Below are 13,431 nucleotides of genomic sequence, written 5' to 3'. Positions count from 1 at the left end.
GTTTGGATTGTTTATCAACCTCACCCCTTGTGACCTGGGTTCACTTATGTGAGTGATCAGTCGTCAGTCCAAAGATAGGTTCTACTCAGCCCTCCACTCCTTGCTCCTGTTAGCTATTCTTATAATACCTTCATAATTTGTCAGCTTTATATCCTTCAGCACCTTCTCTGCATATCTCATCCGTGGTATATACTCCTGCCGTTCTCCCCTCCTCCGATCTTTCAACGATTAAAACGCACATCTTCTCCCCAAGGTTTCTGAAAGACCTCTCTCGTACTTATCTCCAAATTTCCGAATTACTTAGATGAGTCATCTAGTTCTTCTTCGTCGTAGCTCTCTAGCGCAACATTGTGAAAACTACGAAATGAAATACCGAGGTAAATAATGTAAGTAATTTATCTTAGAATAATCAACGCTACACCTCAATGAACTGGTTGGAGTCGTGCCGCTACTTGCGGTTGGAAGTCGAGGCAGACACACAAGCAGCTGTGAGGTACAATTACTGACTTGGTGCCCCACTAGTAGCCTCTATGGGCGAGTGGCGGAGGGTGTTGGGATAGCAGCCGATTAATTGTGTTCGAAGGCTCAGTGGCTGGATCTCTTGGCCTTGTGTAAATTGAGTGCTGCAGTGGATAGTACCATCTCAGACTGTGGCGGAAATAAACCACATTTTCAGACAGTATGGTTTTAATACAAAATTTAACGTTCAACACAATTATAACACAATAGGTGAGCCTGAAGGACCAGCGGTTGGCAGGCCGATGCGACGCTGTCCAGTGCCCGGCAACCGCAGAGAGCACAGCAGGGCAGGGGTGAAGAGTTTCTCCGCCGGTGATGAACGAGCGAGAGATCCAGGTCGCTCCGTCGGCACAGCGTAGATGAGAAGAGAGGAAGAGGGGGAGGGCGAATGCAGTCATCGCTATTGCAATATCGTTATCGTCATCACTATTGGTCAGCAAGTCTAAGATTGGTTTGACCTCCACGCAATTCTACTGTCTGCTATTGCTTTCTCATTTTCGTATTCTGTCTCTTTCACATCGTCCTTTATCTGTTCCATATTTTTATTCGTAAACTTCCGTTTCTATTCTAGTCATCCACATGTCACTCTTCAATTGTCTTCATCAGGCCACCATGTCTCCAGGTATGGCCTATTTGGTTGCTTTGTTTTCTCATCAAAGTTTTCATGAGGCTTTTTCTCTCTTGCTATTCCAAGGGCTTCCTCATTGTCGACTTGGTTGATCCATTTGAGTTTCTTCATTCTCCTGTAGCACCACATTCACTCATTCAGCGCATGACTTGATATTCTTTTTAGCAGTGCCTTTGATAATATCCGGAGACCATGGTTCGCACAAGAATAAAATAGGGAGCATTATTGAAATTATCTCTCTATCTCATTCTCCTCTTTTCTTTTGCTTTCACTACTCCATGAATTGCTTTCTCAGCTCGCTATTCCGATCCAAAGGAATTAATGCAGGACCATGAATATGCTTATGCCTCTAGAATATTATTTCATTGCGATGAACCTAGATTTTTAAATCTTTCACGGCACTCTACAGAAATCTTTCTCGCAAAAGTGAATGTAGTTGTGTGAATAAACGCCTTATTTTTTTGTATTTTTCTGCGGAGGGACATTTTTTTCGTTTCCTTTAAATCCTATGCCACATAGAAGGCAAAATTATAGGTTAAGACAATTGTAATAATTCAAACACGAAAGACTTGCGAACTTTATTGCAGAGTATTTTTCAGAGGTGAATCAATTACCATATTTTCCCCCTCCAAATCACTCATTGAAGAGCATTTAATTTAATCCGAATTGCCAACGGATGAAATGATCGACTCCAAGACAGACTAATCCAGCATTGCATACATACAAATAATGAACTTACAAATTCGGTGGGGGCACTAGAACTAGATTTTTAAAAAGATTTTTTACCCTTTAGTGCATCATTGTTGCTCTCACTTGTAACCTTCAAAATTTCTAACGTTAAGTATGCCACGAAAGGAAATCATTGATAATCCTCTGCTCAAGTATTAACAATGACAAGGAGACTTGGCGACGACTAAGCAATGTCCAAAACATGGTCGGGTATAAAGTGCCAGCGGGACACACACAAAGTGAATTTTACTTTCGAATGATTTTCATTCGTGATTTGTATGCGGAGGCATTTTGCCGTGGCATTGAATTCTTTTGCCTCGCTCTCCGGGTGCTGTGTTTTTTTCAATTGGACTTTTCCCACTTGCCGCCTTGCGTGAGTATGTCTTGTTTGATGGACACCGATGTGTCCTTGCGGATTCGCATTGATGCGAAGATTTCCATTTCAGGCGCGCCTCTCGTCAACAGGAAGCGACGTCAGAAGGGCGACCGTCGTAGTCATGGAGTTGTGTGGACGGGACTTTGGCTGTTCCTCCTACCTTCCTTTGCAGGTGAATTCCGGAATACGCTATTCTGTCTTATCTCCTGTGAATCAGAAGTACGCCGGCCTTTATGACGAGTCGGAAACTATATTTGCTGTAACAACTGAACGAAAGTCCCCATCTCAACTCATACTCCAAGTTAGTTGCATGCCCCAACCCAAAAATATACATTCTTTTTCTTGTCGAGGGTGGTAATACTCTATAATGTTGATGAAATGTGTCAATTATATCGATTTTGTGAATGCTTCGAAAGCCTATAATCCAAGCAAAATTGACTATTAATTTAACATGCACGCTTACCTGCAACCTTTGCGGTACATAATTATGGCAGCACCAATAAATAAGCTTCCCGCAGTCTTCACGTTTATTCCGTAACGAGAAGCCTCCGTGGTTGTAGTTCCGTGGCTGTAGGCTCAACTGCTTTCATGCATCGCCTTGCTTCCTTCGGCCCCTCTCTGCATATCACTCATCAGCCATTCCACTCCCCTCGACTCCTCCCGGGACAAAGCCTCATTATGCCAAGCGATCCTTCAAGATCGTTGTCGACCTATTTAAATCCCCCCTCGACCGAATGGCGGCTCTGCCTTTGGAATTGCTTTTGTCCATGCTATTCGTGTTGAATGCCGCTGTGCGAGTACGCGTTCCTTTGTATCTTCCCCGCCTCTTGCTCTGCCTGCACGCTGGAAGCCATGAAAATAGAAACTGGAGGGAGTGAAGTTGGCAAACGTCTCGTCACTGCTAATACCTAATGCTAAGACCCAAAGTATTTGGTAAGAGTTAAAAACTGAAGCATGGATTTATTTTGAATTGAGAAGTTATTATTTATGCCGATAAATTAGAGATTCTGAATAAGATATTAAAATATTAATATTATCTTCCATTTCTTTCCCATGTAGCGGGAAGTAGTTTGGTTTTCAAATCTTATGTTCCCATTCCAGTAAATTTCAACAAGAGCGCTTCATAGTTTTTGCATTTCTTATCTGTGAATATAAAAAGAGACTTTTATGGTTGTCTTCATTGCGTTTCTTAACCGATGGCATTGAATGTTGAAATATGTTTGCCGTTAAGCAAGGAAAAGGTTCATTCGCCTTGTAATATGTTGTTGCCGGCCCTTTTAAGGTCTGTCTAACGGCATGCCTTCCCCAGGTGCTTTTTAATCCCTCCTTTGGTTTCAGCCACCTGTGTCGTTTTCATTTCTTTTAAAAAGTGCTTTCTAATTGGCAGATGGCTGTTATTTTTTTCTGTAATGTCTTAATAAATGAAATTTATAATTATATAATAACAAATTTCACTAATGTATTTTATTTTCCGAAAACTACAATTTCCAGCCGGGTCCAAGGGTTTTACTGCACCAACGACGTTTCGAAGGCTAAGTCTGCCATCGTCTTCAGGGTGAATGGATTAGCCAAGTTGTGTCCTTCCTATATACCGTCGCGTTGGTTTCAGGTGGGCTCTGATTGGTCGACGGTCGGGCCAATGCGTGTCCTCTCCCCCTTCAGCTTTTTCAGAGCTGGTTTCCACGCATTGCTCAGGTGGAAGCCGGAGTCTCGGTTCATGTTTTTCCCCTCAAACCTGATTTCTACTGACTCCTTCAGGACACGGTCCCAGTAATTTTTTCCATTTTAATTAGTCCATCTCAGCATCGGAGGATACCAAAAACCTTATACCACAGGCACCAGTGCCACCCAGGCTGTACCGCCTGCCTAAGGTGCACAAGGAAGGCGTTCCCTTGAGGCCCATTGTGAGCGCAATAGGATCTCCGACATATAACCTGGCGAGACATCTCACAAGTCTTCTGTCCCCCTTCGTGGGCTGGTGCGATCACCACGTCAAGAACTCCACAGATTTCGTCAAGACCCTAAAAACTATTCGGATTGAAGAACAGGACATACTAGTGAGCTTTGATGTCATTTCGCTTTTCACCAGAGTCCCAATCAGTTACACCTTGAAGCTCCTCGAAGCGAGATTCGACCAGAAAACGGTCGACCTCTTCCAACATGTCCTCTCCTCAACGTACCGTATAAGCTCGTGTAAGAGGCGCACCTTTTTTCCAAAAATTGCAGCCGAAAATGAGGGTGCGCCTCTTACACAAACTTCTTATCTTCCCCCCTCCCCTTTACCGGTCGAAAGTCTGAGGGGAACTGAGTGGCCTTGGTTTTCAGTGTAAGTCAGTTATCTGTAATCCTAGGTCAAAAACAAGCGGCAGGCAGGGGAGTTTCTCCCTTAGTGACGTATTTTTAAAATGCCCTGTTTGCTTTTCTTGTAAGCATCGCGCCGTCACGTCGGTACCCCAGAGGTGAAAATGGAAAAGATCGCGCGGGGGTTTTTCGCTCCGGAGGGCGCGCTAAATTTACTGCCACGAGTGGGCATCCCGCGGCATTTATACTGCATATAGTAATCGCTTATCAAACTTAGAGAAACGCGTATTTTTGAATGACATACCTGGTCAATAGTCAATATCTGTCTTGCCGAGTAATTTCCATTACGCTGAGGACCTGATTTTCCAAAAATCATCTTCAGACGCAAATATGACGATTATTGCAACTGAAAATTATATTGGTATCAAAACCTGCGTTTTTAAAAAATTCGAACGAGTGTGTTCATTGTTGGACTAAATTGTGGATGGTAGAAATCAGAAATGCTTGTAAGTGAAGAGCGCGGAAGGAGAGGTCCAGGGGAAGGAGCGCGATCCCTCCGTCTTCGAAGCAAGCGACGAAATACGGAGGGGAAGGTGCGCGCTCCCTCCCCTCCGTATTTCAAGCTACGAAGCTATGAGCGAAGGAGCACGGGAAGAACACGTCCGATCTTGCATTTGACGTCGTTGCCTTCAAAGCGAAGGGGCGAAGGAGCAGCAATGTGATATATGCAGTTTGCGTTGCATAAAGTTTCCAGTCGGTCTCGTCTTGTTTGAGTGCGCTTATGCTACGCTTGTTTCTGTAACTGTAAATCTTTGTGTCAAACAATTAGATCTTAAAAAACTTAAATTCTGTCAGATATGCGTCTCGTTAGATATCTTTCTTTTTTTGAACCTCGCGCGTGTCATACAATTATTGAAAGCTATCGAGATATCTTCGGGCTCAGTTGATGACTCACCTAGCATTTGGCCTCCAGAAACTGGGAGATCGATCAAGGTCAGTTGGTGAAACGGGGTAGGGATGAAACACGTTTCCATTGTTCCCCTGTAACTTGATGTTTTCCTGTGGGGTCTCGGAAAGGGAAAAAAACGGCAGAGGCATTGGCTGATGGAGGACCGAGGGTGGTTCCGTTAAATCTACGACGTGGTTATTATCCTACGGCGCGTAGATTGCCCGATTGTCGTCCAAGCTCTTGGGAAGGTTCGTGCTAAATGCCTGTCGTGTTTTGCCTTAAAATTTTCCACGGCTGCAATTCTATTGCAATACTCCTGCGAGAGCATTTAAACAAAATTGTTCGTGAGTAGGACAAGCATCGCAGAGCAACGGCGTATGCGAAGAGAGGATCGGAACTCTTTCTACTCCCTCTTATACCGCTGTTACCGCCGCAGTTATCAAAATTTCCTCTCTCAATATTAATTGAAAGAGGAAATTTTCCTTTCCTTTCCTCTTTCAATTAATATTGAAAGAGGAAAGTTCGATAACTGTCGAAATTCCCGGCGCACGTCTGCAACACCGCGCGGTAGTATAAAAAAAAATGCCGTAAAATTTTTTTTCTTTATAGCTCTGATGCTCAAAATAGGGGTGCGCCTCTTACACGTGTGCGCCTCTTACACAAGCTTATGCGGTACTTCCTGTATCAGGGGAAGTTCTACAAGCAGAAAGAAGGAGTACCCATGGGTTCCCCGCTGTCACCGGCCATCGCCAATCTATTCATGGAGGACTTTGAGGAACGAGCACTTGAGTCGGCCCCTCTCCACCGGAAGCACTTTTTTGGATATGTGGATGACGCCTTCATAGTCTGGCCACACGGATCCGAGTCGCTGACGGACTTCCTAGCGCATATGAACAGCGTCCATCCCAACATCAAGTTCACCACGGAGACCGAAAAGGACAACCGGCTACCCTTCCTAGACATCCTGATTGAACAAAGGGCTGACGGCAGCCGAGGACACAGCATGTATCGGAAACCCACGCACAAGGACCTGTACCTCAATGGAAGGAGCCACCACCACCCAGCGCAGAAAAATGGAGTGTTGAGAACTCTCATCCACCGAGCCAAAGCTGTCTCTGACGCCGAACACCTAAAGTCGGAAATTGATCACCTGAGGACTACCTTCCGCTCAAACGGATTTACAGAGGGAGACATCAAAATGACCCTTAAAAAGTCCTTAAGGAAAAAAGCAGAAGCTGATAAACCTGACGTAAAACCAACAGGGAGAGCCTGCCTGCCATATGTCTCAACAATATCCAACAAAATTTCTAGGATATTAAGAAGGCATAATGTGGAGACAATCCACAAACCACTGGGAAAACTCAAGGCCCTTCTCGGAACCACCAAGGATAAATTTGGATTGAAGACATCAGGAGTCTATCGCATACCGTGTGAGTGCGGCCAAGTGTACATCGGGGAGACCGGACGCACCATTGAAAAACGCTTGAAGGAGCACGAAAGATGCATCAGACTGTACTATCCCAATAAGTCTGCAGTGGCCGAGCACAGCCTAGAAAACGGTCACCGAATAAATTTTCAAGATACAAAACTAATATGCCAGGCCAAAAATTACTGGGACCGTGTCCTGAAGGAGTCAGTAGAAATCAGGTTTGAGGGGAAAAACATGAACCGAGACTCCGGCTTCCACCTGAGCAATGCGTGGAAACCAGCTCTGAAAAAGCTGAAGGGGGAGAGGACACGCATTGGCCCGACCGTCGACCAATCAGAGCCCACCTGAAACCAACGCGACGGTATATAGGAAGGACACAACTTGGCTAATCCATTCACCCTGAAGACGATGGCAGACTTAGCCTTCGAAACGTCGGGGCTGACAAACCCTTGGACCCGGCCGGAAACCCGAGAACTCTTCCTCCAGTCTATTCGCCGGGAAAACCTTAGATCCTTCAATAAGACCATATTTTACTTTGTAATCAACAATAGCTTCTGGGAGGTTTGCTATGTAAGAATTTAAAGAAAAGGCTAGTGAAGTGTCTGATCTGGAGTGTAGCGCTTTACGGTGCAGAAATGTGGACACTTAGGAAGGAGGACGAGAGAAGGCTCAAGGCATTCGAGATGTGGGTGTAGCAAAGAATGGAGGAGGTGAAGTGGAGGGAGAGGAGGAGGAACGACAAAGGAGGCTGGACATGGTGGGTGAGCAGAGGCAGCTTTTAGATGAGATACGGAGGAGACAGAAGGTATGGATGGAACGAGTACTTAGAGGGGATGGGATGTTGAAAACAGTGTTAGAGGGAAGAATGTTAGGTAAGCAAGGGAGGGGAAGGAAAAGAATAGGATTTCTGGATAGAATGGAAGGTATTAGGTCATATGGATCACTGAAGAGGGATGTGCAGATGTGATGGGGGGCTCCAGGAGTCCAGCTCTCCATGGAAACTTACCTTAATCGGTAGGATACTTAATAATGATAATCAACTATAACATGTTTCCTTGAAACATATTGCAATACTGAAAACAGCAATCTTGACAATGATAATGAATCGAAGCGTGAGTTTGACATGTATCACGGTCATATCCATTCGGATTGCGTCACTAGTTTGAGAGAGTGCTTGCACGATTATTCAATAATTTTTCTGAGCATATACATTAAGGTAAAAGAATATACAGAATGGCATGGTGACGTTTGCTATTTTACTCATTTAACTATGTTGTCTCTTTTATTCCGATGCTCCATTTTTATGCTAGCCTTGGAACTTTTGGACAGTTTGTCATTTTTTGCCCCGGAATACAACGCTGTACCGTAGTTGGTTTTTCCAGTGAAAAATTTTAAGGATTAAATTTGGCTCCCTGCTATTTTAAAATGACAGAGTGACAGCATTCGGGAATGAGAGCATGCGCCGCCAAAGTATTTTTAAACTTGGCACTTTTTTTCCTTTGTCACATGTAGTTTGAAAAGAGTGTTTATGCTTCGTGTCACGTTTTCAAGTGCTGATAAAGGGCTCTAAAGGCAAGGTAAGGTCGTAGAATTACTCGAATTACTTATCCGAGGGCATAATTGCATGAATTTGATAGCATGAGTGTGTTTACGTGAGGCCTAATTGCTGGGAAATCCACCTTGTGGCTGCACCCTTGCCATCTCGCTGATGGAATTTTAAAAGTTCATAAATTAACTCCCGTATTCTCCTTTTTCAGGTAAGTTCCGCTGGTGATCCAGGTGAATGTTTATCCCCTCATGCGGCGGCCATTTCTCAGTGAGTACGAAATATTTATCCCTGTTTGCATCGCTTTCTGGGGCCCTATTTCGATGCATCACAATTTTTAATTCAAGCCATCAACTCCATTTGCCTATGGCAGGCACTGTGCAATAAGCTATCCCTTGAGAGGGCGGCATTTAAGTCTAGAAAAATACGAGGCCCTTAAAAAGAAGTTTTTTTCCAGAGCCCTTATCCGCCCCTCGCTATTATGACTCCAATTAATATTCCGAATGAGTTAATGATGGGCTTGCCTCCTTGAAATTATGCACCATTCTCACCATCCGTCTTTCGCCGCAATCAGCCTCTCCACGCCGCCGAGAGATGACTCTGAATCAGGGACCTCCTCACCCGACATCATTTCTCCACGCTACTCCATTAGTGCCATTGTTTCAATAATCGAATAGCAAAGTATATAATTAATCTAATGTTGTTTGGGAAATAAAACTGGAAGGACAGTGGGAGATAAATGGTATAAATGTGTGATTAGGGATGATATACCGTTGACCGAGGAGGTAGCGGGTGCTGGAAAATATTAGTTAGTCTGTAACTGGAAGTGACTAAGATAAGTGGAGGGGTAGTGGTAAGAGGAAGCTGATTGCAGGGACGGAAGACGATGAAATATTAAAAGAGGTCGTTACCTGAAGAATGTAAACATGGAATATGTATTTTGCGCAACAATGGTATCACGGAATTGATTAGAATAGATTAATACACAAAGATTTGGTAAAATGAAGGTAGTTTTTTCAAGGAATTGAATGAAATCACAAAAAGCCTTCTCAAAAAACAATTTTTGAATGAGGGTTAAGCTCTCTGAAAACATGACCATTGAATGGATGAACTCGTAGGTAGTCGTAGGTGCATATTCTAGCTTGCATGCATTCCGGATTGGCCCAATTAATCCGCCCAATAGCCTGACCTGTTCAGGATTTGAGATTATTAATGCGTGAGATGCCGTGGGGCGGGGTGCATTGTGTGAATTCCTGATTTCGCTTTTTAGGCCGTTTCCGTTGCAAATGTTACTCTGCGGAGTGATTATCTCTGGCCTCTGCTCTAACGCAACTAATAAACTCCAAACGATCTAGTAGCTGCGGATATCCAGGCGTGTGAAGGAGTCCGTTTTTGAAATCTCTTAATAGGGTAGTTTCCTTCATCAATGAAAACGAAAGGCATTGATTATTATTCGTTACTCACCATTAGCAAAGCGGAATATTGAAACTATACACAAACCACCGCAAAAACTGCGTGGGGATTTAGTGCGTGTGAAGGACAACTTGGGACTCAGAACACCTGGAGTTTACCGTATCCCATGTCAGTGTGGGAAAGTGTACATCGGAGAGACTGGGCGCACGGTAGAGACACGAATTAAAGAGCACAAGAGGTGTATAAGACTGTTCCATCCGGAGAAATCGGCCCTCGCTGAACACAGCCTAACGGAAGATCATATAATATCTTTCGATGAGGCTCGAGTGATCTCTAAGGCACCTTTGTTTTGGGATCGTCTCCTTAAAGAAGCCATTGAGATCCGGCTGGAGAGGAATAAAGTAAATCGCGATTCTGGGTACACGATAAGCACGGAATGGAAACCGTTAATCAAAAAGATAACGGACAGAAGACGACAACAATGCCCCCTGGTTTGAACGGCTATATAAGCGCAGGAAGGCAGGCCTGCAGCACATTCATTCTCTGAGGACGATGGAAGAGTGTTCCGTCGAAACGTTAGACCAAAAAAGTCTCACTGGGCTAGAAACCCGAGAAATATTTATAAGAAATATTCGCCGAGAAAAAACAAGATCATATATCACCATTAGTGAGTTCATAATATACTCCGTCAACACCACTCCGCCACCACTGCGGGAAAGGCGGTGCGTGTCCACCATTGTTAGGCTAAACGCTCCTTAAGATATCTAGTTTTTTTTTTAAGTTCATTGAAAGAATTGTCGGGCATTCAAGAAGAGTTGGGATGTTTTACGATGGCTGTATGAACCAGACTACGAAGCGTTGCAGCTGTGGGAACGTTGGAAATTAAGTGAAACTCATTTATGGAGTTATTAAAAATATTTTTTGCTAAACTATCACGCACACAACATTGCATGATAGCAAACAATGCTCGACGGCTGTTTCCACACTATCCGTATTTAGTGATGTCCCTAAAATGGTGGATTGCGACGAACCTGCTTCGTAGTAATTATGATGCTATCTGCTCACCAATTACCTAGGTACGAAGAGAGAGAAAAAAGCAGAATATGGCTTGCGTGCCGCATTCTGGGAAGGTCTTTGATTTGCCTCGCTCGTACTTGCACAATCTGACGTGTGTACGAAGGTGCAGTCAAAATTGCACCATGTAAAGCGGTGAATTACTAGAACATATGCGAGAATGCGTGGCCGTGAGATGGCAAAATAGCCCCTGTCCTAATTTCGTTCATTCATTTGCACAATTCCACGACATTTAGAAATTGATGCTGCTCTAACCTGCACAATTCCGTGCCCCATGTAAAACGGCCTTTAGAGAGCCTTGGTCTCGCCTAGAACCCTAGGGGTAAGACCAAGTGGGAGTGTAATTGATGCCGAGAAGTGGCTCTCATAATTAGCCATGCTTCACAATAAGATTCCATAGCTTTGCGAAGGAATGGTAAATTGACTATTGCTTAGGTGTCTAAGACTAATCGAAAATGTCCCAATGAAATTGCTCAACGAACAGTTGGGCTGCATCAGCGCTGAGATGACGGTCCTCGTCATGGATAATAGCATTCCCAGGAGTCAGCATGTCTCTTCTTTTGTTTTTAATGAGATTGGACGTGATTTTTTATAATCTTTCTCACCTAAGCCACAGTGCATCAAAAAAATTCTCTTCGATTGGCATGAAGGTCAAGACATATCATTGCTGCAGCCATTCCTCGAGTTTTCTGTCTGTCGCTCCGCAGTGCACAGTTGGCGGGAGAATCAATTGAGGCAGAGTAGTTAATGAGATTGCATGAACTAATCTTAAACTAACAACTTATGCTAAGAAATGTATGTGAAGACATATGTACCTGGCAAATGAGGAGGATCACTAATCCAACAATTATCTTCGTCTACACTCGTATTAGTGATGAGCTCGCTTGGGTAACAGATTTTTTTAGCTTTCCTTTTCCGCTTCCTCTCCTCACCAGCCATGCTCTCCAGTACCACTTCAAGGTGAGTGTCACTACACTCAGCAGCCTTGCGCTCTACACTCACTGCTTCCAAATAAGAATCTGTGGAAAGTTTTTAATTAAAAGAGTTATGGTCCAAGCAGAAATCTATGCACATAATGAAAACTAAGCACTACACACATATACATACCAAAGTTGGGGGAAACAAACTTCACCCCCAGTATTTCCCAGTTATCCTTGGGAGCAACCTCTTTATGGATTAGTCGGCTCATTGCAACCCAGGAGTACCCAGGGGGTGGGTACCTGGTTACATTCTCACCAACTATCCAGCAGGCTGGAATTGTCTGGACGGTGACGTCCTTGAATTCCCGGTGAGGTAAAAACTCAGCCACCACAAATGGCATTCTGAAAGAAAATATTGTATGTAAAAAATATAGAAAATTAAAAAAAAAACACAGGCAAGACAACCTACAGTTTCAGTTACCAAAAATGCAAAGGGCAATGCTGACGATCATCCTGCGAAGGTTTCTCCAGCAATGTCCGTGAGTGCAGTTTTCCGAAAATTTGACTAAGGTATTGGTGATGGTGAGAAGCTAACGTCCAAGGAAGATTACAGAAAATAGAAACCATGTCCACTAGGATGGGCCGAAAAAAGGTTTTTTTTCCTGATCAAATTTGCCCTGTGCGAGAAAGTTGCGAAATGATATAGGGATCTCGCACACAAAATTTTTTTCAGATCGGATAATATTAACCACTGCCGCCCGAGCTCTAAAGTTTAAAATTTTGCGAAAAATCAGGCTGATTTCAGAATCAAACGGCTATGAAGACGAATTTAATGAAAATATGGTATAATGGATAATAAAAAAGAGTGGATACATGTTTATAGTTTATGAAAATGAAATTTGAAGTTTTTTTTGACAAAATCTATGGTTAAAAAAATGTCTATGAATTAACAACAAAATTAGAGTATAGACCACCCGCACCACACAACTCATTTTTGCCTACATTTCTAAAACTCCATTTTGGGGGCTAAATTGCTGGTAAAAAAATATTTATTTCGATTAAATTTCATTTCTTATCATATAAGTCATCATATGGTAGTAAATAATCCCACAAAAAGTAGTAATAAGGTAAATTATTTGAAATTAACATCAATCATAATGACGAATAACTTACCTGCGCAGCTATTTTCAACAAGAAATTCAACTTAGGCTTAGAAAAAACAGAACCTGAAAACTAAGCATTTCACTAAGTAGCTCTCTGCAAGTTTCGTAAAGAAACTACCCAGAACTCACCACGAGGAAGAGGCTGCCATCGAGTTCCACCCGTGTCCCCCCCAGCCAACCTTCCGAAGGACACAATTGTGAAAGCACATCAATTACTCTGAGAAAATTATTCTATTCCATTATTATTATTAGTATCCATCTCTTATGCACGATAATGCCCATCCATGCCTGCGTTCTATACTGCACACGGATTTTGATGCTAACATTATCATTTGTACCATCCTTTCAACTGCTTGTGTATGGCAGGGAAAAGGATCTGATACA

The 13,431-nt window shown here is 43.3% G+C and overlaps 2 protein-coding genes across 5 annotated transcripts in view; one reads left to right on the top strand and one right to left on the bottom strand.

The window, feature by feature from the left end:
• LOC124171538 overlaps positions 1–9,005 on the top strand; it is a 247,714-nt gene extending 238,709 nt beyond the window's left edge. For 2 of the 4 annotated variants that reach the window (XM_046550720.1, XM_046550719.1), the window contains exon 5: positions 8,689–9,004. In XM_046550720.1, coding sequence (XP_046406676.1) covers positions 8,689–8,751 — 63 coding nt within the window. In that variant the 3' untranslated portion in view covers positions 8,752–9,004. Of the gene's footprint in view, positions 1–8,688 lie in introns of all 4 variants that reach the window. The other 2 variants (XM_046550721.1, XM_046550716.1) reach the window with 2 other exon arrangements.
• A 2,392-nt stretch (positions 9,006–11,397) lies between these two features.
• LOC124171750 lies at positions 11,398–12,304 on the bottom strand. The gene is made up of 2 exons (XM_046551032.1): positions 12,072–12,304; positions 11,398–11,983 (listed from the first exon to the last, which is right to left on the bottom strand). The coding sequence occupies exons 1-2, from the start codon at positions 12,283–12,285 to the stop codon at positions 11,751–11,753; spliced, it is 447 nt and encodes a 148-aa protein (XP_046406988.1). The 5' UTR covers positions 12,286–12,304; the 3' UTR covers positions 11,398–11,750.
• Between the last annotated feature and the right edge of the window lie 1,127 nt (positions 12,305–13,431).

This window comes from Ischnura elegans, chromosome X (assembly GCF_921293095.1).
Source record: "Ischnura elegans chromosome X, ioIscEleg1.1, whole genome shotgun sequence".
NCBI lineage: Eukaryota > Metazoa > Arthropoda > Insecta > Odonata > Coenagrionidae > Ischnura > Ischnura elegans.
This window is presented reverse-complemented; position numbering and strand designations above follow the sequence as displayed.

What these genes read in the sequence shown, in the direction of transcription:
- LOC124171750 (XM_046551032.1), bottom strand. Translation starts at nt 12,285, where the DNA reads ATGCCATTTGTGGTGGCTGAGTTTTTACCTCACCGGGAATTCAAGGAC. An exon ending in GTTTGTTTCCCCCAACTTTG is followed by an intron (nt 11,984 to 12,071) that starts GTATGTATATGT and finishes AACTTTCCACAG; the next exon opens with ATTCTTATTTGGAAGCAGTG.